Source organism: Perognathus longimembris, chromosome 4, assembly GCF_023159225.1.
Source record: "Perognathus longimembris pacificus isolate PPM17 chromosome 4, ASM2315922v1, whole genome shotgun sequence".
NCBI classification, from domain to species: Eukaryota; Metazoa; Chordata; class Mammalia; order Rodentia; family Heteromyidae; genus Perognathus; species Perognathus longimembris.
This window is the reverse complement of record NC_063164.1, coordinates 12,350,232-12,372,515: the sequence shown is the minus strand read 5'-3', so window position 1 is coordinate 12,372,515 and position 22,284 is coordinate 12,350,232. Positions and strand designations below refer to the sequence as shown.

Genomic DNA, 22,284 nt, shown 5'->3' with positions numbered 1-22,284 from the left:
ATACATCTCAAATTTGTCATCAAATGGACTTTTGTGTCTGTCTCTCTTTCTCTGTCTGTCTGTTTCTGTATCTGCATGCCAGTCTTGGGGCTTGAACTCACCTGGGACATGTCATTTGTCTTGATTTACTTATTTTTCTTTCTTTCTTCTTTTTTTTGCTTATAGCACTCTACCACTTGTGCCACAGCTCCACTATTTGCATTTGGCTAGTTTGTTGGAGATAAGAATATCACAGACTTTTCTGTCTGGGCTAGCTTCAAACACAGATCCTCAGCTCTCAGCCTCCATTACCAGCTTCTCGCTCAAATGTACTTTTAAAATGCTTAACTACTCAGATGATAGCACAGCTTCAAGTACTCAAAATGCTGTCTTTCATAATCCAAAAATAATATAGTGTTAACAATTTAACACCATCTCATCCCACCCTGTGTGCTAACGCATAGTGACTTCATCAAAGCTCATCTTCCCTGTTTTCCTACCGTCATTAGTAACCATTATAGAACTTCGGTCAGCAGCAAACTGGAAGACAAATGTTGTGGCCAACTTAGAACAAAAGCAAGTCCTATGTTTATATGGGAAGGTTGTTTGGTTTGAAAAATACCAAACTGGTATTCTGTCACAACACGGTTTATCGAGAACCTAGAGATGTCCCTGAACAAACAACGTGTGTGAAATGTAACAGGAACATTCAGGACAGCCTGATGTCGTATAGTTGACATGGCAACGGCATGAATGTCAGCATCATACACAGAATGCACTGTAGAGAATAGCCACCAGGAAAAGCACTGGGAAGTTACATTTGAATCTCCTTGAGTCTCTGTTCCATACCTTGTGGAATGGATGTGGGCTGGTAAGAGGTCTCCGACAGCTGGTATGTTGGCAGGGTCGGCATGGCAGTGGGAGGGAATCCCCCCGGAATGAGATGGTTGAAAGCCATTAGTTGATTGGCCCCAGCTTGCTTCCTCCATCTTGCACGGCGGTTACTAAACCAGACCTATGGATTTAATTTAAAATTTGAGGATTTCACTGATGAAATAATAGTACATTCTTAATGAATTTTTCATGCTAAAACAGATTAAAGGACCCTTACTGACAGGGCAAATAGATGCAAGAGCCCTTGGTCTTCTCTGTTGTTTGGGCATGTTGTCAGAGGTGAAAGGAGAGTTAAGTATCAGAGGTCAGGACAGGGGCTGCAAGAGCCTTTGTGGCCTAGCAGCCTCCCTAACCCCAACCTCCCAGTGACCATGGAGAGGAACTGCCGAACGGAAGTAGGAGCAACAAGAACTTCCCATGAAGACCACCAATTATTCCCCCTCCTCCACCTGTTATTAGACTTCTAGGAATCCATGAGCCTATGTTTCACACGTGTCCTAAATTTGGGCTTGTCTACTACATACACCATGCCTTGTGTTTTAAATTCTTATCAGTCTGTCTCTGTATGTCCATAATCATTATGGGCATACTTTCTGGATAGTCACATCAGTTGTGCAGGGGGTAAATAGATGGAGTCAGTCGCCATCTTTTTCAAAGATGTGACACATTGCACTGATCTCAATGGAAATAAATGCCAGGAAGAGTTTCAAAACAGGAAAGCATTCTTGTAGCTAAATAATTCAGTTGTTATTTCTTTCAACAATAGCTAAGCACCTATAATACTCTGAGTCAGGTACTGTTTTAATCAGTGCCCTGACATTCAGGAGTAAAAACAAAAACAAAAACAAAAAACTAAAATAACCAAATGCCTTCCAGAAATTCAGAGCCCAAATGTGTATCAATGGAGAGAACAAGAAATATATAGTACTAAGAAGTATAAGGTTGAAAATCCACAATCGAAGCCTTTATTTGGCCCATGGTGTTGCCCAGCTTGTATCTGCAGAATCTTAGGGTGGAGTCATTTTTCTAGGGTACTCACATGATAGTTATCGCAAAATGAGAGGTTTCTATTCATCGAAGATATTCTACTTTTTTTCATCAGAAGTTCATTGCAACAAGGTGGGGAAGTATTGCCCTTGGAGTTTGGAGGAAAGAAAGACTAAGTAGAACCCCTACACTCAAGAGGTTGCCATCGCTGAAATGATTTCTCCCTAGAAGTACGAGTTCCATGCTTAACTGTGTAGAGAATCAGGAAAACTTTAGCATAGAGGCAAAGTTCCAGAACATCTTAGATTCTGAACATGATTCCCACAAAGGATCTTTCCTGATAGAGGTAACAGTCCCCTCATACGCAGTAGAGCCCTTGTCCAGTGTGTCTGAGGCACTGGGTTTGACCTTCAAGATTGGGGGGTGGGGGTAGGATGAGGAACGGAGATAATACTTTATTTCTTAATAGGACAATGCTAACAATTACACACTTGTCAGTTTAAAATCATGCAGTTGCAGAAAGAGAAAGGAGTAGGATTTCTTTCTTCTGGAGCAGGGAACCAAATTTAGCAAATACTTTGCCCAGCCTTTGCTCAACTTTCTCTTACTCACCCAAGTACTTGTCTTTAACAGAGTTTTGTCTTAAGGACAAAGGGTGAGCCAATGCAACAGCGATACGCACTAGACATTATGTCGGAAATGAACTTTACAATTTGTGGGGGTGGGGAGTTAGGAGGGAGGGAAAGTAGGAGAAAAATGAGGGAGGAGGTAGCCATGTTCAACAAGACATGTGCTCATTACCTTACTTATCTACCTGTAACCCCTCTGTATATCACCTTTACAACAAAATTAAATTAAATTAAAAAAGAGTCTTGTCTTTTCTGGTCACTGTTGCAAGGTATTGGTAAGAAAAGTAGTTTGAACTTCCTAAAATATTAACATTTAATACTCCTTATGCCTCCAACAGGAAGAGAGGGTAAGTCAATATTTTCCCATGTTGATTTATAATTGAATTAGAGTTTTACTTAACTTAATAAATTGCCTCCTGGGGTAACAGAGCCATGAACTCAACCAAGTCTGCATCAAGTGTATTTTCTCTTGTGAGTCTAAGCACTTATTACCACAACTCCCAGAGGCATCATGGGAAGAAAACTACTTTCAAAAAAGAACTTGGAATATAAAGAAGTGGCTTAAGACTGGGAGAGTGAGAATTTGGGGCCATATTTATGCCCCTGTCTACTATTCCAAACCATATACTTAGCCATACTTGTAAAACTTTAAGACTAAGAAAGAACTTCTTACTTAGGCAAGTCTCTTATACCTGTTTAGACAAGCTATATGCAACATTTCTCCAGCTGTATGTGCTGGGCTGAGCAGACTGATTCTACTTCAGTCACGCAGATTTATCATCTTCAGTTCTAGTGAGACCCTCCATGAAGAACTCAGAAACTTGGACTTCATTTTTATCACAGGACACTTCCCAGTTCTCCATCCCCACTTCCTTCTGTAACCTTTAGATAAGTAATCCATGCTTGATTTGCCTGGGGTAGCTGGGCCTCCTCTCCCCAGGCATTCCGAAGCACCATTGATTCAAAGTTCTGACTACACAGGGTGTTTTGTTTTGTTTTTAAGTAACAATAGTCTTTGGTTAAAGAATAAAGAAGATGAAACATCACTCTCAACAAATACTTTCAAAAGTAGAATCAAAACATTTGGGGTTAAGAATTTGAAGTTTGTATTATTTTTTTTCAAAAATGATATATAAAAATATCAAAGACATCAGGTAAATCTACTGAGTTGTATTAAAAAATTCTTATATTTGTAATATTATATCAACTACATCTATAAAAATTTAATAAAAAGGGGTTGGGGATATAGCCTAGTGGCAAGAGTGCCTGCCTCGGATACACGAGGCCCTAGGTTCGATTCCCCAGCACCACATATACAGAAAACGGCCAGAAGCGGCGCTGTGGCTCAAGTGGCAGAGTGCTAGCCTTGAGCGGGAAGAAGCCAGGGACAGTGCTCAGGCCCTGAGTCCAAGGCCCAGGACTGGCCAAAAAAAAAAAAAAAAAAAAATTTAATAAAAAGAAGGCACTAGGGATGTAGCTCAGTAGTAGAGAATTCACATAGCATAGAAAAAGGTCTGGGTCCATTCCCAGCATCTCAAAGAGAAACAGAGAGAGTTGAGAAGCAAATCTTTATTGAAAAGTAAACCTTCATCAGGAGGTTTAAGGCTTTCTTAAAGGAAAGGATTTAAATGTTAAATGTGCGCTAAATTAACTCTAGAGGGCTATTCCTGAGAAAGCCAGGTTTAGTAGAGATTGCCTTGACTGTCCCTGATTATTTAACCAGGTTTTCTTTTTTAATCATTTTACCAATGCCAATCTTTTCTCATTCCTAGGACCACTAAAGCCTGTGAAAAGAAGCATTAGGGGAAAACCATACTATGGTTGAAAGCTTGGCTTGTTTCAAAATTCAGATAATTTATGTTTCCAGTTGAACAATAAACTCGTCCTTGAAATAATCTTCATTTTAAATACTTAAGTGGGCCAAGCACCCATGGCTCACACCTGTAATCCTAGCTACTCAGGAGGCTGAGATCTGAGGATCATGGTTTGTAGCCAGCCTGGACAGCAAAGTCCATGAGAACCTTTTCTCCAGTTAACCACCAGAAAATTGTAAGTGGTACTGTGGTTCTAAAAGACAAGAGTGCTAGCCTTCAGCGAAAGAGCTCAGGGACAGAGCCCAGGCTCTGAGTTCAAGCCCCACAACTGACAATAAACAAACAAACAAACATATAATACCCAAATGGACCAAGCCCAGTGATACTGAAATGCTGTTATTATCCTATAATTAACTGGAAAAAAAATCTTGCTACCAGAAAATCTTGCATAAGTCAATACAGAATCACTAATTCCTAACAGATAATCAATACACGACCTACTAAAATGGATGAGTGTGTAAGATTAGAAGGTTCACCTATAGCAGCAGTTAGAGGACACTGATGTCTCAGAATTGCAACTTTCTGCTTATTTTAAAAAGAATAATAGCAGCAGGAACAAACTGGCCTTTGATTTGACATTCTTGGAGGAAACGTAATTTTATTTTCTCCTGATATTTCACATCATTCTTGGCTTTGTGTAAGGAAGGAGAGGCAAAAGCACACATTGGCCAGTAACCTAAAGGAAGAATTAATTGACTCTAATTGCATGCATTATAACACAATACATGCAAACCCCCTCAAGTCAAGGTTCCATTTCATTTGAGGGTTGTAGCCTGCTTCGTTTTCAACTGTCCCTGCATCTACTATTTATTTTATGTCTCTTTCTTCTGAGTCCATAAACTAATTCTTGACCCTTGGAAAATGATTTCTACATGGGTTTCTAGAGTATGCCACTGTTAATTTTATTGAGGTAAAAAAATCATTGCCTCGGTGATTATTGGAGTCAAAATTTAAATTCACATAAAGATCATAATAACTATGAAATACAATAAAAAGTGCAAAAGAATACAATTTTCATAATTTCTTCTCTTTGTGACTAAAACAATCCATTTGTTCAGGCTCTTGGCAATGTAAGCTGAGAGAAACTTCATACTTCTCACTGTAAAAATACATGAATGCTGTTTTTACCAAATGGGTTCAGTCCAGAAGGGGCAAAACTTAAGTTCCAGCTCCTTACTGCAACCTCCTTAATTTACAACTTCAGTGACCTTGAACAACTTGCTTAACACCCGTACACCTGTGGTTTCTCTTCCATTAGATGCTACATACCAAAATTACTTCACAATATTGTGATAAATGAGAACAATAAAGTCACAGCACTTAAAAGAACACTTAGGAGATCTTAAGCTTCTATAAACAGCTACCATTCAGTTAAAAAAAAATCTCAAATCCCAGCACCGAAGGCTCATGCCTATAATCCTAGCTACTCAGGAGGCTGAGATCTGAGGATTCCTGTTCAAAGCCATTACAGGCACGGAAGTCCATAAGACTCTTATCTCCAGTTTATCACTAGAAAACTAGAAGTGGCTCTGTCACATAAAGTGGTAGAGCACTAGCTTTGAATGAAAAAGCTCAGAAACAGTGCTCAGGTCCTGACTAAAAAAAAATAAAATAAAATAAAAAATCTCACATTGACACTACTGCAAAGACACAGAGTTAAAGCCTGGCTTGTTTTTTGCACCCTGCCGTCCACAGCCAAAGCCGTCTGTGCCAAAGAACACCTCTAATAATGAAAAGCCAGTTCAACTTCAATGGAGGCTGGAGTCAAGTTTCATGGTCTAGTGTTAATTGCCCCATGGGGTAAGGCTAATTTTTGCCCATCTATCAATTGCTGGTTCCAACTTTTAGTGTTGTCCTCAAAGGCAATGTAACTAACCTACATTATACTACATGGTGATGACAAATGCAATTTGAAAAATGAGGAGAGGATGCAATACTAATGCTTAGTCAGAGAAGTCACAAGATTTTAAGACGTACAGATATTAGATTGTATGTCTGATGCTACAATGCCTAGTACATCCCAAGTAGGTAAATTCGAGACACAGTGAAAGTCTCTCTGGATGTACTCCTGCATACCCATCTCCCTTTTCTCTTCCCATATCTTGTTCTCCCAACCCTCCTATCATCCAGCCTAGGCCACTCTATGGAGAGTGAAATGGGGAGAAATGCCATGTTCCCCCTGGTGTCTGAGAACCACAGGCGCAAGCAAACACCTGTTCAACTGTGGGATAACTAAACCTTTTCTTTATTATGGCCTTCAGGATTTTCTGTACCTAACTTGTAAACTACGCAGGGATGCTAGATAGCTCTAAACTGTTGGGCTTTTTTCAGAACCCCAAATTCCTGAGCCAAAAGAATACTGAAAGATCATGTATTTTTAATTTGGGGGTGGAGAAGAGATGCTATTTGAGGATATAAGGAAATCAAGAGGCCCTGACCTTAGTTAACACTTGTGTCAACACATACACACAGACAAGCAGTTTTACAAATCTTGAGTGTTCCAGATCTTCCAGAGTTCATTCATGAACATCCAGGTGGCCAGTGGACCCAAGCTGAGATCACTGGATATACTGTACCCCATATTTTTAAAGTAACAACAACAACAAACATCCCAATAGGACTGAATGACTTGCTCAACAAAACACACTTGGCAACCAACATCTCTGACACCAAGGTAAATGCTATTTCCCCAAGTAGCTTTCCTTCTATTCTTATCTTCCTTCTACCTTGAGTGATAAGATACAAGCCTCCTTCGTGGAATTCTGAGATGAAGTATTTACTAAAGCTTTTAAACATCCTAAATAGTTGCAAGTAATTTTTAACCACAAAACTTTAATGCTTGGCATTATTTGTGTACAAATAGCTACTCTAATGAATTCAGCAAATAGTCTATTTTTTTCTTCTAATGTTATTACTTCTGGGCAGTCTTGTATACAACCATTTTTAGACTGTATAGTCCGATTTGGCTGCGAGTAATACAATATTGCTATTGTACAAATGAATTTTTATGAAACACTGATAAAGACCAAAATTATTACAGCTTACTCTCATCTCTATCCAGAGAACCTAGAAATAATTTTCCTCAAAGTGAAGACAGGGTTTGAGGTTTCAAGGTTTGGAATTGGGTTTTCCCAGGTGCCCCAAATTAAACTAACTCACACTTTCTGGTTATCACTCAAAGTAGTTGACTCAGCTACTGCTTTTACAGATCCTTCTGAAAACTAAAGCATTTTCTCTTGGCATTTTAATCAGTGATTAACTACTCCCTTCTTTTTCCTGCTGGGATAAGTAAAAGATCCATATGCTGGGTGTTGTAGGGAATTTGTTAGGCTGTAGATCATAGCCTGGTGCAAGACATGATGTGTCTCAAGGGAGCTAACGAATCCATAGGAATGTAAAGAGTCACCGGGTTAAAGCCACATTAAGACAGCTGTTACATTAATGAGGGCCCTGCTTTGCACGGGAGGGCACTGTATAGAAAAATAGGAACTGCTCTTTATTGGTTTGATCCCATGTCCCCTGAAAGTTAATGGACCATTACTATTAGCCTTTGACATTCATTGAGCTAGATGAGAATGCAGGGTACTGTACACCATGGGCTTGAAACTTATTCTGTCCCCTCTCCTTGCTTTTGGAGAAAGGCAGGAAAGGAAGTAGAGTGTCTCTGAAAAGTTCAGGTTGGTGTCTCCCTCCTTGTCCCATCTCTTTCACATAAGAGCTTATTTTTTCCTTCACATTGATTCAGAAGAGATCATGGATCTACCTTAAGAACAAACACGGGAAACAGACTTGTCCAGCCATGGAGTATAGAAGCCAAATCCTAAAATACAGTAGACATACCCCAACGATGAACAAGTAGGAGTCGTTCACATTTGAACCTGGTCAGCACAGAATTGTAGCAGAAGCAGAATCCACATGATAGATACTTTTGCAGCAATGTTCTGTACATTATTAAAATGTTACAGGATTATATTATAGAACTACTGGGTATAGGACTACCCATCTCACTGGCATGTGAAGTAAATGCATGTGCTTCCTAGGTACTAGAGATCATTTCTAACTCTGTATTAGGGAGGAAGATTCTGTATCCCTGTGAAAGTAATTGATTGATTACTCATCAGTCCAATGAATGTCACTGTGTCTGTGACTTTTCCCTTCACCCTTCTAGCCACCTCCAGCTTACATAACCTATGTATTCTTCTGAAGATCTTGCATTACCATCTCTTTCTTGCCAACCCTACTGCCACTACCTATCTCATGCCCCGGCACCAAGCACCTATCACAAATGTGAGCTTGTCTGTCCACAGCCCAAGCCTCCACTGTGTGTTCTCAGATCCCATTCCGTCTCCCACCCCACCACCCTCGCAGTCTACCCAAGCAGGACATCAGATTCCCAGATGTCCCCTGGAGTAGGGAATGCAGTCGAAGTGGAAGGACCTCTCACGGGTAGGCAGCACGGGCACTTCCAGCTCTGTGCCTTCGTTCCTATCATTCCTTCACCAGGATATGCTCTTCTCACCCTCTCTGTCCAATGCACATCTAAGCTGCGGCTCTCTTATTTCCTCTAAGATCTTTTTTCATTTCCCCACCTGCATGACTCTGTGTGTGTGTGTGTGTGTGTCTCTCTCTCTCTCTCTCTCTCTCTCTCTCTCTCTCTCTCTGCATTTGTCACTTCTGCTTTGTTTTCAAACTGGTTTGTGTGTTTATTTCATAACCCTCATTTGACTGCGGCCCATGGAGAGAACTCTTTTGCTTCTTCTCTGCATTCTTTAACTTTCCTAGCTCTAATATGATCATATGGTGGCTGAATGAAAGAACCCGGCCCCCCTGCCCCGTCCCTAGACTCTGTAGCTGGAGGAGGTTGTGTCTGGAAGATGCTCTGAAAGGAGAGGTAATGAGTTGTTTATGTAAAAGGATCCACCAAGCAAGGTCAACACACTGCCAAGGCACTGGCCTGACTTTAATTATATTAAAATAGCTTCATGATACCCTAAGCTTTTTGGTGTGTATGTGCCAGTATTGGAGCTTGAATTCAGAGCATTAGAGCTCTTGCTTGGTTTTCCCACCTCCAGTTCTGGCTTTTCAATAGTTAATTAGTTAACTAATCTCTAGTTAATTGAAGATAAAAGTCTCTGGTTTGGTTTGTTTTTTTTCTCCCCCATGCTGGCTTGAAACTACAGTCCTCAAATCTCAGCCTCTGGAGTAACTAAAATTACAGGCATGAGCTACCAGCATTGGGCTACCCTAAGTCTTTTATAATCTGTCAAACTAGTAGGAAGAAGCTCATTACTGTTGATGAAAAGACTATTCAACACTCAATAGAAACATGTTACATCTAAGTAGCCATTTCCCCAAGCTTCAGCGTGGTCCTGTGAGTTTGAAAGATAATTCAACATGGTCATAAGATAATATAATTGCTTGGCATGCTTCCAGGCTATAAATTCTGAATGAAGGAACTTTATCTTATGCACCCTGGCACATTTTCCTAGTGGAAAGGCCAAAGAACACGAGTTCCAATTGTGGCTGCACTCAGTATACAGCTGTAAAGCCTTGGGTAATTATTTAACTAGTCTACCTTTCTGCCTCATTGTCTTCCATCTGAGGGGCTGTGAGGATTATCAGCCTAGACTTGTAGGGTTGATTAAATGAGTCAATTCTCCTAAAGCACTTTAAATAGTATCCAGCCCTGAATAACCACTGAAATGTGTTGAACCACTGCCAGATCCCACGCGGTACCCAGCTCATCATCAGATGAGTGGGCAGGAACAAAATGGATTTTTCTGCGCCTCAGGTAACGTGACCACATTCTCTAAACCAGGCTAGATTTGAGGAGGCCATGGATGTCATGGCCTTACCTGCACTCGGGCCTCGGTGAGCTTCGCCCTCTGGGCCAGCTCCTCCCTGGTGTAGATGTCAGGGTAGTGAGTTCTCTCGAAGGCTCGCTCCAGTTCTTCCAGCTGCTCTGCGGTGAAGGTGGTCCTGCTCCGGCGCTGTTTCCTCTTTAGCGGGAGATCAGGTTCTGAGTCAATGTCAGAGCCTTCATCTGATTGAGGTGCTGAGGCTAAAAGCACAAGCGAAAAGGAAACATGGTAGAACAACGAGCCCAAAACAAGTGTGACCAAGCCACCATTCCTGGAATCCTGAAGCACATTCTGAGTCCCTTCCATTGGACTCGTCGTCCCTCCGGGCCACCTACATTATCAAATAGTATTGCATCTCTTCCTCTACCTGCCCTCCTGTTGCTTGGGGCCAAGTTACCTGCTCTGACCAATTGTCTTCTGAGCTCTTAGAAAATAGGGGAAAGCCTTTATAAAGCCTTGCTCTATTTTTGTGGCTCTGTACTTAGCACTTTACTAGAATACTATTCATTCTTGTCCCGAAAATAAATCACAGGTAATTTCCTTTCTCTCTGTGTGTGCGTGTGTGTGTGTGTGTGTGTGTGTGTGTGTGTGTTTGGGGGGGGTGGTAGGAAGTTTTTTGTATTGCTTTGGTTTTTTGTTACTCTGTTGTTGTTTGTGGGGAAAGGCTGTCTGTTTGGGGGTGTTTTGGGGGGGAGGGGGTTGTGGGGTTTGTTGTGTGTTTTTTTTTTTTTTTTTTTTTTTTTGCTCATTTGTTTCAAGACAAGGCTTTGTAGCCCAAGCTGGCTTGAACTTTTGATCTTCCTGCCTCAGCTTCCTACATGCTGGAATTACAGGCCTATACTTCCAGACCTTTTTGTACTTTACTTTTTTTTTTTTCTCTTTTCATGGTGGTACTAAGATCTGAACTTGCTTTTTACCATTTAAGTCACTTAAAGCTAGTTTTGTTTCACCATTTAAGCCATTCCTCCAACCCCAGGTCCAAACTTTTCTGGGGGGTGCCAGTCCTGGGGCTTACACTCGGGGCCTGAGCACTGTCCCTGAGCTTCTTTTGCCTCAAGGCTAGTGCTCTACCACTTGAGTGGTAGACACTTCTGGCTTTTTCTGAACAATTTATTGGCAATAAGAGTCTCACAGAATTTTCTGCCCTGGATGGCTTCGCGCTGTGATCCTCAGATCTCAGCCACCTGAGTAGCTAGGATTACAGGTGTGAGCCACCAGCACCTGTCCCATGTCCAAACTTTTAATCTGGTGTCCACTCAACTGCAGTCAGCATTTGCAATGAAAAACCTGTTCATTGTGATTTTTTTAAATCATTTTTAACTCCAAAATTGATTTAGTATCTAAAAACTCAACAGCCCCAAGCAATAGTCACACCAACTGCATAATATCAATGTCTTTCTGGATTCTACTGCTCTTATATTTTAAAAAAAATGTTTAAATATAGTACCTCACCACAGATATTTGAAAATGCTTTCATGAGAACGAGGTCAGTATCCTTGCAGGAAGAAGCTCTGACAGAGGAGAGTAACACTTGGGGCACAAGAGATGCCATTTCCGGGCACAGGTCTGATGGAGAAGCAAGGCCACAGCGCTCCCCACAAGAAAGCAAGCTTTTCCTACACAGAGCCCCTGACAGCCTGCAGAGTTCAAAGTTTAGGGGTACACTAGACCAGGGCACTGGGAAAGAGAGCAACCCCAACAAGCACTGAAAGACTCTGAGAGCCAGAGAGGAGGCCAGATGAGGAGTCAGGTCAGTTTCACCCCTAAGACCATCCTAGTGTCTCCTAACATTGTCTGAAACTGAGGGAACTCCAGAGAAAGGGCTGCATTGTGCTGTCAGAAAACGGGAACAACAGCCAGCAAATTGCAGATTATTTATATCAACATCAAGGCAACACATTTGTACCCTCAGGCTAGTAAGATCTGGGCAACTGCAGGTGCTTCTAGAAACAGTATCAATATATATTATGTCCTCCCCCGCACCGCCCCCAGCAATGCCCAGGCCCTCATGACCAGAAAAATAAAAAGGACACTTCTAACATGTGTGCACTTAAATTTTAAATTACATACTGCCGATGAAATAAGCTTATTTTCGAAGGAGATGAAAAATTTATACAAAATAGTTTTCTTTCAAGCCAGACACCGGTGGCTCCTGCCTGCAAGTCTAACTACTCAGGAAGCTATGATCTAAGGATCATGGTTCTAAGCCAGCCCTGGCAGGAAAGTCCACAAGATTCTAATTTCCAACTAACCACCAAAAAGCCAGAAGTGGATCTGTGACTCCGACGGTAGAGCACTACCCTTCAGCGAAAAAGCTCAGGGACAGTACGAAGGCCCTGAGTTTAAAAAAAAAAAAAAAATGTTTAAGGCTTTCCTTCCATGCTCCCAGTTTCTGTTGCTCTGACTGCTTTTTCCAAAATAAATTCAAGTGCAAAACTGTTTTAGACTGACCCAGAAGCTTCTCTTCCTGTGCACACCTTCCATCTTTGCTTGTGCATTCTCATACTGAGATTCCATAAGGATAACAGTACATGGAAGTTCCTGAGTTTCCTTTGGGGCTCTCTAGGGTTATTAAATTCTCCCAAGTAAATATGATGTGCCATGCCCTGTCAGGTCAATTAATCAAATGCATCTCTGGTTTCTAAGGAAAAAGACTGGTTAGATTTACAAGTACCAGCAAGAATTAATCCTGCGGGTCAAGACTGCTCTGTTTCACAGAGCAACATCCCACAGCCAATATGCTCTGTGAACTCAAGACCTTTCTTTGCCTGGTTCACTGCCGGAACTCTTGGAATACAGTAGGTGCTCAACAAGTGCATATGGAATGGATAAAAGCTCAGGATAAAATTTCTATTGTGTTCTAATATTGGTTTCTAGGCATAGCTGAGAATTCTGCTCTCAAAAAGGTCCCAACATCTATTTAGATGAGCTTTAGAGGAGTCAATGAGCTTTAAAAATCATGAAGTTTGGCAAATATTTATACAACTGCATTTTTAGAAGAATAATTCTGTGTGTTTTTTTTTCAAAAAGAATTATGTATACAGGAAGTCCACCACATTCACTGATATATTACCTGCGGTTTTGACCAAATACTGGCCAAAATTTAAAATTTTAATTTAAAAAAAAATACTGCACCCAAATGTTGACATAGAACTCTCTGTGCCATTTTATTTGCAATCAAACCATTATGTGATTGATTGAGCTTAATTTTGTGAAACTGACTGCCCCCCCCCCCAAAAGCAAAGAGTGCCCTAGAAGCAAGGTAAAAATGAACACACTTAATTGACATGATAAAAATGAAATCTGCAATCTGCTGGAAGGTGGCATGTCTTTAGAGAAGTTGAGCAACATCGTGGGAAAAATCTTTAGTCATCTCTGTCCTCAGTATGCGTGGTTTTTCCTCAATGGCGGTCTCCTCTGAGCCAAACACTCACAGATAGTCCAGTTTGACTGTCGACATTTTTAAAATAAAGAACTACCACAAATTAGCAATTAAAAGACTTGGAGTATTTTATTTCAATAAGGCAGCCTGTTCTACCACAAATTAAACTTTCTAGCAGGCTAAAATCACTACTTGCATTTCTAGAGTACTTTTATTCCAAAAGCGTGGAAAAGTTGTCTCTAACTAAGGAAACCTCTTCATAGCATCATTGCAAAAGACACAGGGGACATGATTGCCCTGATTTCTCTATTTGGAAAATTATTTGAACCAACTGATCATTTTTGGCAATATAAAGCCACAGACTCACAAGTTAATTCTAACTTTTCCCCATCTGTAAACCCCAAAAGGAAGTGGGCTTTAAAATATGTCAAGTCAGCAATCCAAAGTTAATTTGCCAGCTAGGGGAAAAAAAAAAAAAACTTTCTAAACCTGGAAACACTACTAGTTCTTAGATCACTCAATAAAGAGCAAATTCATTCTTTAATTTGCAACAATTCCCTGAATTGGAATCATTCATTTTAACCAAGAACAAATCTAAATTTTAAGTCTTAGATCATAACACATAGATACTCATTTTGCTGGAGTTTCATCTATTTTACAAACGTAGCTGTACTCAAGCTACTACCACAAATTAGATATGAGGTCTTAAATATGACATGAAAGTGAAAACAAGACTTCCTTTCAGGCAGCTTCATAGAAAGAAATTGTACTTTTTTCTGTGCAAAATGCCTAGTGCTGTGATTTGGAAACTGTAACTAGTGTTCGCATGAGAGTAACAGCGAGTCTAAATGAATGAATAAATAGCCAAGATCTAGCAATTACAATCACTATCATCTCTTTGGATTATTACTGTCATGCAGCCTTAAAACTAAGAGGAGATTTTTCAGTTTCATTTAAAGTGCTCAATCACGTTCTCCAGATTCCTTCTCAAACAAAATGTGCCTTATTACTTAGCATATTATTCACCAATTTGAAAATGAAGCATCAATGTCCTAAGGAAATATAAATTGATACACAATGCCCAGCCTAAAATAGAAATTGTCTTGTTTTGAATTGCAAAACAATTCACAGGTTTTGTTCCAATCCACATGGCTATCTGACTTAGAAAGTTTAGACTTCGAGTTCCAAAACCCCTCTACAAGCTATCATTGACTTACTCACTTACTTTAACTCAGTGTCACAATAGCCATTGAGCAAAGCTTTCCCAGGGAGGATGAGGAGCTCACTTCATGTGTTTGCTGTGAAACTGATCCACAACCCACTACGAGCACTGAGACGGGAAACCAGGGTGCCAAGAGGATGCAAGTCACACAGCCACGGAAGCCAGGATCTGGCCAGGCCTGTATTTCAGATGATATGCTCTCTTATAACTAGGAGCATCCTAACCGCACATGTGTACATGTGCACACGCATGCACACACACACACACACATACACACACACACACCCCACTGTCTTTTTGAAACTGAAGCAAAATACAAACTCAAATGCCAATCCTTTAGCTAGTGATCGATATGGCTACTATTTCTCTCCTTTCCCAGAACTGCCCAGATTCAAATGAAATTTGGCTCAATAGGATACACCAAAGAATTTTCCAATAGAATTCAGTTCAATGAAAATTTGTTGAATGCTTTGTAAGTTTAAAGCCTAGCTTTACAAAACACTTAGAAATAATCAAAACAGGCAGTTTGATCATTTGCACTGGCCACTAAGAACCATCACAAACTATTCACTAAACCTAACCTCCAAGGTCAGTCTGGACCTACTGCTAACCACAAGCAGTTGAATTGATTACTTACTTTATATCTTTATATTAAAGTTTTTGAAGGTTTTTTTTTTAAATTATCATGCACTTAGTAAAAGGCTCTCAAGAGCTGTAAAGTTCTTAAATAAAATATAAGAATAAGTCATTAGAATATGTTGGGATATGCCTGGGTTATTCTACAAAATCTCCAGAATATCTCGGGAGAGGATTACCCCTCTCTTTCAATTCTGTATTTTATAAGAAAGTTTGCTACATCTTTTTAAACCTTATGGTAATTTTAGATTTTAGGAACCACATTTTTAGGTATCCAGATGATTTCAAATTAACTCCCAAGATTAAACTTGAGGACATGGTTGCTGCTATTAAGAAGAAAGGAAAAAGCAAGCCTGGGACAATTGTCATACCCTCCGAGGGTTATAGACTCTTTCTTTGGAAATAAATCAAACTGGGAGGAGAAGGCAAAAGTATTACCACCAGCGGATTCACCATGAAGTTTAATTAAAGAAGGAATTACAGAATTAGAGACTGCGTCTTTGTCTGTTAGCCCCTTGTGACCTTTTCTGTAGCCTCGGGAAATATTTCATCCTAGTTAACACTGTTAGACATGAAATCTTGCCTCAATTTTATAGGGATTTAGTCACGTGGAATTCTGTAATTATTAGTGTCCAGACAAATATAATTCAGAGATTGGAGACAAGCAAAAAAATGGAGAGACAAAATAATTCACAGGCATGAATTTGGCACATCGTCTTTCTTCTGAATCGGCTTTTCATTTGAATAATTAAAGAATGGAAACATGACAACCATTTAAACTCCAAGTTTGCTCCAGATATAATACAATGAGATTTGCAGACATGGGAGGAGATGGGGGAAATCTCTGGAGGACAAACTTCCTCATCATCTTTCGTCTCTTCTAAGATGGTCCCAGACCAAATCCAACAGTCTTCCTGTTTCTATCGTTCTGAGCTAGGTTTATTAGTGGTTTTCCTATGCATTGTCAGTCACTGATATGTGTGTATGTGCATATATATGTACATATATATACATGTACATATATATATATCCATCTTAAAAGTTCCAGGAAGTCATTCTGTACTTTGCCTAACCTTCTGAGGGTTTTCTTTTGGTTTCTGTGTAGGTACTGGGCTTGAATTCAGAGTCTGGGTACTGTCATTCTACCACTTAAGCCATCTCCACTAGGAGCTTTGTGTGATGAATGGGAGATAAGAGCCTGGGACTTTTTACTGCCTGGGCTGGCTTGGAACCAAGATCCTCAGGTCTCAGCCACCTGAGTAGCTAGGATTTACAGGCATGAGCCACTGGGTCCTGGCTTCCTTTTGAGGGTTTTTGAGAATATTCTACCAGGTCTCCAGCAGGTCAACTTTGAAGTTTGATGCACCCACTTGGATCCACCTACTGCAGACCACCTCCAGTGCTCATGAGTTTTACCACTGGACAGGAAGGGGTGCCCTGGCACAGTTTCTGATCTGAAGCAGCCCTTTTACTCTGAGAAAGATGGGAATGACCTCTCCCGTGTTTACTCGGGTGAAAGTCAGGAACGAGGCAAGACTGATATTCCCTCACGGACCCAGAGTAAATGACAAATGACATTTTCCCTTTGTGATCTTTGGGATTTTTGTTGACTTATTTGGAGGCTTTTGTTGGATCCCAAGAAATGGCCTGTGGCTGAGGCCTATTCTAGCGATTTCCACGGTCCATCTGTGGAATCCATCAACGGGGCATTTACCCTCATTCAGGGCTCTGACACCTGCCTGGCAGGGTGCAGGAGACACAAAGACAGACTGAGTGGATGAGAAAGGGGAGGTTGGGTGTTTTTTCTTTTTTTTTTTTTTTTCAGAGAAGGGAGGAGGGAAGGGTTGAAATAGATGCCCAGTGGGAGTTAATCCAAGCCAGTTGAGGGACCCCAGCACCTGCAGGGTTTCTCTTCCACATTAATTCACAAGCTAAGAAGTAATCAGAGACGGTGTCCTTAGTGTTTTCAAACTGTACAGACATGGAGATAAGAAAAGACACGCACCTCTGAGAGGACTCGGCCAACGATGGGCCACAAAATCATCCAAAACTATGGCCAGAACTTATGCATAACCCAATAAGCTATAAAGCAATAAATAAATAAACTCATCCTTCTTCTGGAATTCTTAACCCAGACCTAGTGTCTGAGCAATTGTGATTTCCTTAGGTGATAAAGGAGAGAGATGATTAAATAATCTAACCAGTGGAATTTAGAAGGGATAAGAATTTAGGAGTGGATTTCTTGTTTTGGGGGGGGTGGATTTCGTGGCTTATTTTGAAGTTAGGAGTAGTGGTTTATTTTTACTCTTGTTCCCGTTGCAGTTCCTACACCAAATGTGCCAGCAGAGAGAGACAGAGAGAGACAGACAGAGACAGAGAGACAGAGACAGAGAGAGACAGAGATTGAGAGATGAAGGGAGAGAGGGAGGGAGGGAGAGAGAGAGGGAGAAAGAAGCTGTCTAGCAAATGCATAAAAAAGGAGGAGGAGGGGTGGCAAATTTGGCAAGGCCACTCTGGACTTTGTGCAGGAAACTTTCTTTCAAGACTGCTAAATCTAATTAAGCTTCCCCCAGCCATTTACCTAACTCCCGGTCCCAGCCCTGCCGTTTCCAGCTTTTGACTGGGGAGAAACGTGAGGCGATTCCCCTCCCCTCTGACCCCAGTCCTTCCTTCGGAAGCTGCAGCCTCACAGCACGAGGTCATTAGAAGGAAAATAAGCTCCTGCCAGGTTGGGGCTAATCAAAATAACACAAATAAACTCTGACACTCAACAACTCCCCGAGTGCCGGCTGCCCTGGGAGGGGGAGAAGGGACGGGTTGTGGATGGGGCTGGTTGGCCATGCTGGGATTTCCAGGGCGCTGCGCGCCGCCGGGCCCGCCGCTGCTGCGCCCTGGTTTGAAGATGAGCCACCCCCCGGAGGGGCTGCTCTGCGGGGTCCCCAAGGCCCCTCCGGGGCACCCTCAGGCTGCGAGAACTGAGTTTCAGGCGTCTACGGGATTCCCTGACACAGCTCGGTCCACTGATGACACGAAGATCTCGGCCATCGGCCCCCACCTGTCCACGAGTGAGGACCGCAGGTGCGAGAAAGGCGTGGGCTTCCTCCTCCGCGCCGGCCGGCGTCCGAGCAGCCCGGCTAGCGCTCAGCTCATTTCTCCTGGCTGGAAGCAGTGGGTTGTTTTAAGTAGAAAGAAAGCGCAACAACAACAATGCCTGCCGGTGCTCTTCCTCATCCCCGGGTAGAAGCCAGGAGGAAGGCCTTGCTGGTTTGGCTACGGGGCTCACCCCAAATCACCCCCTCTGTCTTGGGGGCAAGTAGTGTGTCTGTCTGTCTGTGTGTGTGTGTGTCTGTGTGTCTGTCTGTGTGTCCGTAGACAATACTTTTCTTTGACAACATGGATCTTGCTCTTGTAACAAAGATAGGTTCCCCTTTCCCTCCCCAATCCTGCAAACAAATTCGAGCTCCATTTAAAAAAAAAAAAAAAAAAAAAAAAAAAAAACAGCAAACAACTGCTTTCGAAAATGGTAATCACTCCAGAGCATTTCAAAGCAAAAGAGACTAAAGCCCTCAAGAAAATGAGTTGCTATTCAATTAAGGAAACTGATTAGTTAACTAATTAATCAGCTAACAGCTTTCTAAGAGTACTTTCCCATGATAAGAACCCCCCCCAACACACACACACACACACACACACACACACACACACAGCTTAAAAAAATCAGTGAAGGAAAATTCAGAGCCAGTGGGTCACTAGTGACATGATGTATCTAAGATTCTGTGTGCTAAGATTCTTCATTTCTAAAAGCAGGGAGCCAAGGTCGAGTGTACTGGAGTTGAATGTCTTGGAGAGAAGAAAGGTAATTTGGACACTAAGGGGAGCAGGAAAACAGTAGTTCTTCTGAAAGGCAGGGAGCCAAGTGAGTTCTATTTACAATTGCCAAGAGAGAGGCCATTATTGACCATATGTGCCACAATTGCCCTCTTATCACGGGCTGGCCATCATGTCCTTTGGGACCTGTTAATGAACTGGGTAATTGAGCTGCTGACATGTGTTACCCAAACAAAACAATAGGAAGAAGAGACAAATGAACATTTTATTTGCCAATCAGAGTAGGTTCAGCTTTTCACGGAGCTGCGCCTAAGTGACTGACTGGATATATAAAACAGTGCATTGAAAGCCAACAGATGCACGCACAATAATAGTTAACTGACAGCTTATGGTCCATCTGTGCTTAACATTTTGTTAAAGAAATTACTTGACTTGCTAAAGAGTTGACTCATACAGCTGCCCAGAGTGCTGCATTATGAGAGATAAATCATTAGCTAAACTGTTTCATGCTTAAAATGACAATGCTTATTAACAGTTATGTGAGGATATTTTGTTAGCACAGCTTGACACAGTTATTACTTATGAAAAACCAGACAACTCACAGATATTCAACACAATTGACTTTGTGTAAAAAAAAAAAAAAGACTAAGACAACCCATTTGAAAGGACAATAGGCATTTTTAATAAATATGCACTGCTAAAATTTTACAAGCAAAAAAGGATTAAGATCATATCCAAATATTATGTGCCTTCTTTTCATTTATATCTTCTGTATTCAAAACTGTCAAATATCAGAAATGCTTTCATTTGGAGTTGATGACCATTCATTTCATCAGTGATAAAATAGAAAAGAAGTAGGGTAAAATAATCATCTCTAGACACTTTGCTTTTCCAAACATACCATCTTCCTTTAGAAAAAAAAATATAGAGCTTTCTTTCATAGGGAAAGGAAAGCTATGTTGAGAAAGACTACCTTCATAAAGGGGATTTAGCTTATGTTTTTGCTACTGCAGCTGGATTGAAAACACATTTTTTTGAACCAAGTGTGGTTTGTGCATGAATACTTTACCTCTAAACTCCTATCAGTAGGCCAAGCTATTTCACCAAAGGTAAAATGAATCTCTCACAACCCTGTTTTGTGACTGTTTCTTCCCCCAAATGGACAAAATCAACTTAATAAGTGGTTATAATGATAGGAGAAATGATACTATTTAGTGACTTGATGATAGCTTATTCTATCCAAGCTCAAGTTCCTTCTTTCTTATCTTTACCAAAAAGCCTGTTTGAAAAGAGAATTGTTATTTCCAACTTACAGAACAGAAAATATGAGCTCTGGAGCTATATAACCTACCTGATGCATGAGAACTCCAGCTACTCTCACTCTCACGGAAGAGCCTCTTCACCCAACATCATTCCTTTTTAACATCCTAGTCAACAGTTAAAGCTCAGTCGCTATAGTCAGCCCAGGAAATCAGTTATGAAAACTTAGACATGAAAGGTGAGTCATGTTTTCAGCAGAAGTTGATGTGTGTGAAAATTATGTTACGTATAGTTACTAAGAAAGTACTCTCTATGAAACCTACGCCTTAACTATATTTACAGAGCTTTAGCTATGACAGTGAATTCAGTCAGACCAGTGACTTAACTGACCAAGATAAACAAGTGCCTGCCCTGCATTTGTATTTTCCACTATCACATGTTGGTGCTGCTGTGTGCCTACATTGTTTTCAAGTCAACAAATAAACAGAGGTTCAATATATAGAAGAGGTGACAAGTTACACTGAGAGCCTTTCAGGGGGTAGAAAACAAAAGAATACTTTGGCCAATCCTTATTAAGACAAGACTACCCAAAGGCACACAAAACCCAAACAGCCTGATCCACAAGTAAGCTTTGCCAGGATTAGCATGACACAAGATGTTTGCAAACTAGAAGAAAGAGATTTAAGAAGAAAGTTAAATAGGACACTCTCTGTGCCAGAAACCCATGCAAACAGGGAAGAAGATAAATGACTAAGAGAACTGAAATCCCCACCCCAAGCTTTTGCAAAACTGTAGAATTGCCAGGCACTGGCAATCTCTGCAGGCTGAGATCTAAGGATCTACAGTTCAAAGCCAGCCCCTGCCAAGAAGTCCATAAAGCTCTTAGCTACAATTAACCAGCAAAACGCCAGAAGTGGAGCTGTGGCTCATATGGTAGAGTACCAGTCTTGGGTAAAGAAGACAAGAGAGAGTGCAAGGCCAGGGTTCAAACCCCATTGCCAACACACACACACACACACACACTTCAGAAACTGTAGAGGAAATATGAGGCCAATTCCTTCAGATGAAGCTCTGAGAGAGCAAATAAGGTTACCTAAATCATGCCTCATTCAACAAACATTTATTGAATGCTTACAATGTGGCTGGTGTTGTCCTTGGCACCAGGAATACAAGTAGGAATGCTATATGGAATCTAAGCTTTAAAAAGTAAAACACCTTTCCTTCCCAGTGCCCTTTCCACCAGGCATAGGACAGCGCCAGCTAAGAGTTAGCACAGTCATGTCCACTGGCAACAGAAAGATTCAATGGCCTCTGTAGGCTGAAAAACCTATGTATGTTCTTTCTTAAGTAACAGCCATGGAGTCTATAAGTTCTGGTCTTTCATATATAGAGATCACAATAAGACATACATGCTTTAGCTAATAATTTTCACATGGTTATTTTAAGGTTGTTTCTTTGTTTCCTATTTGCCAGTCTGTTCTATAAGGAAGGAAAAAGAAAGGGAGGCTCAGAAAGTTGGTTTGAAAATCCAAATCTTATCTGGGTCAGCTATTGATTGTTGGAAGATAGAAAGAGGAAATAACTGGGCATAAATGAAAGAGGAAACTGTTTTCCTGGAGGCAACAGAAGCGGTTCAGCCTAATCCTAGCAGGCCAATGAATTAGTAGTAACATCAGGGTCATGAGCAGAAACCATGCCTGGAATCCCCACTGTGCAAGAAGTACTATCCTAC

General features: G+C 41.1%; 1 protein-coding gene across 2 annotated transcripts in view; it reads right to left on the bottom strand.

Moving 5' to 3' along the window:
• The window catches only part of Pax3 (paired box 3), a 94,785-nt gene that overhangs the window by 21,975 nt on the left and 50,526 nt on the right, over positions 1–22,284 (bottom strand). For both annotated transcript variants that reach the window (XM_048344158.1, XM_048344159.1), the window contains exons 5-6: positions 10,219–10,424; positions 829–994 (exon numbers count right to left, since the gene is read on the bottom strand). In XM_048344158.1, coding sequence (XP_048200115.1) covers positions 829–994; positions 10,219–10,424 — 372 coding nt within the window. The remainder of the gene's footprint in view (positions 1–828; positions 995–10,218; positions 10,425–22,284) is intronic.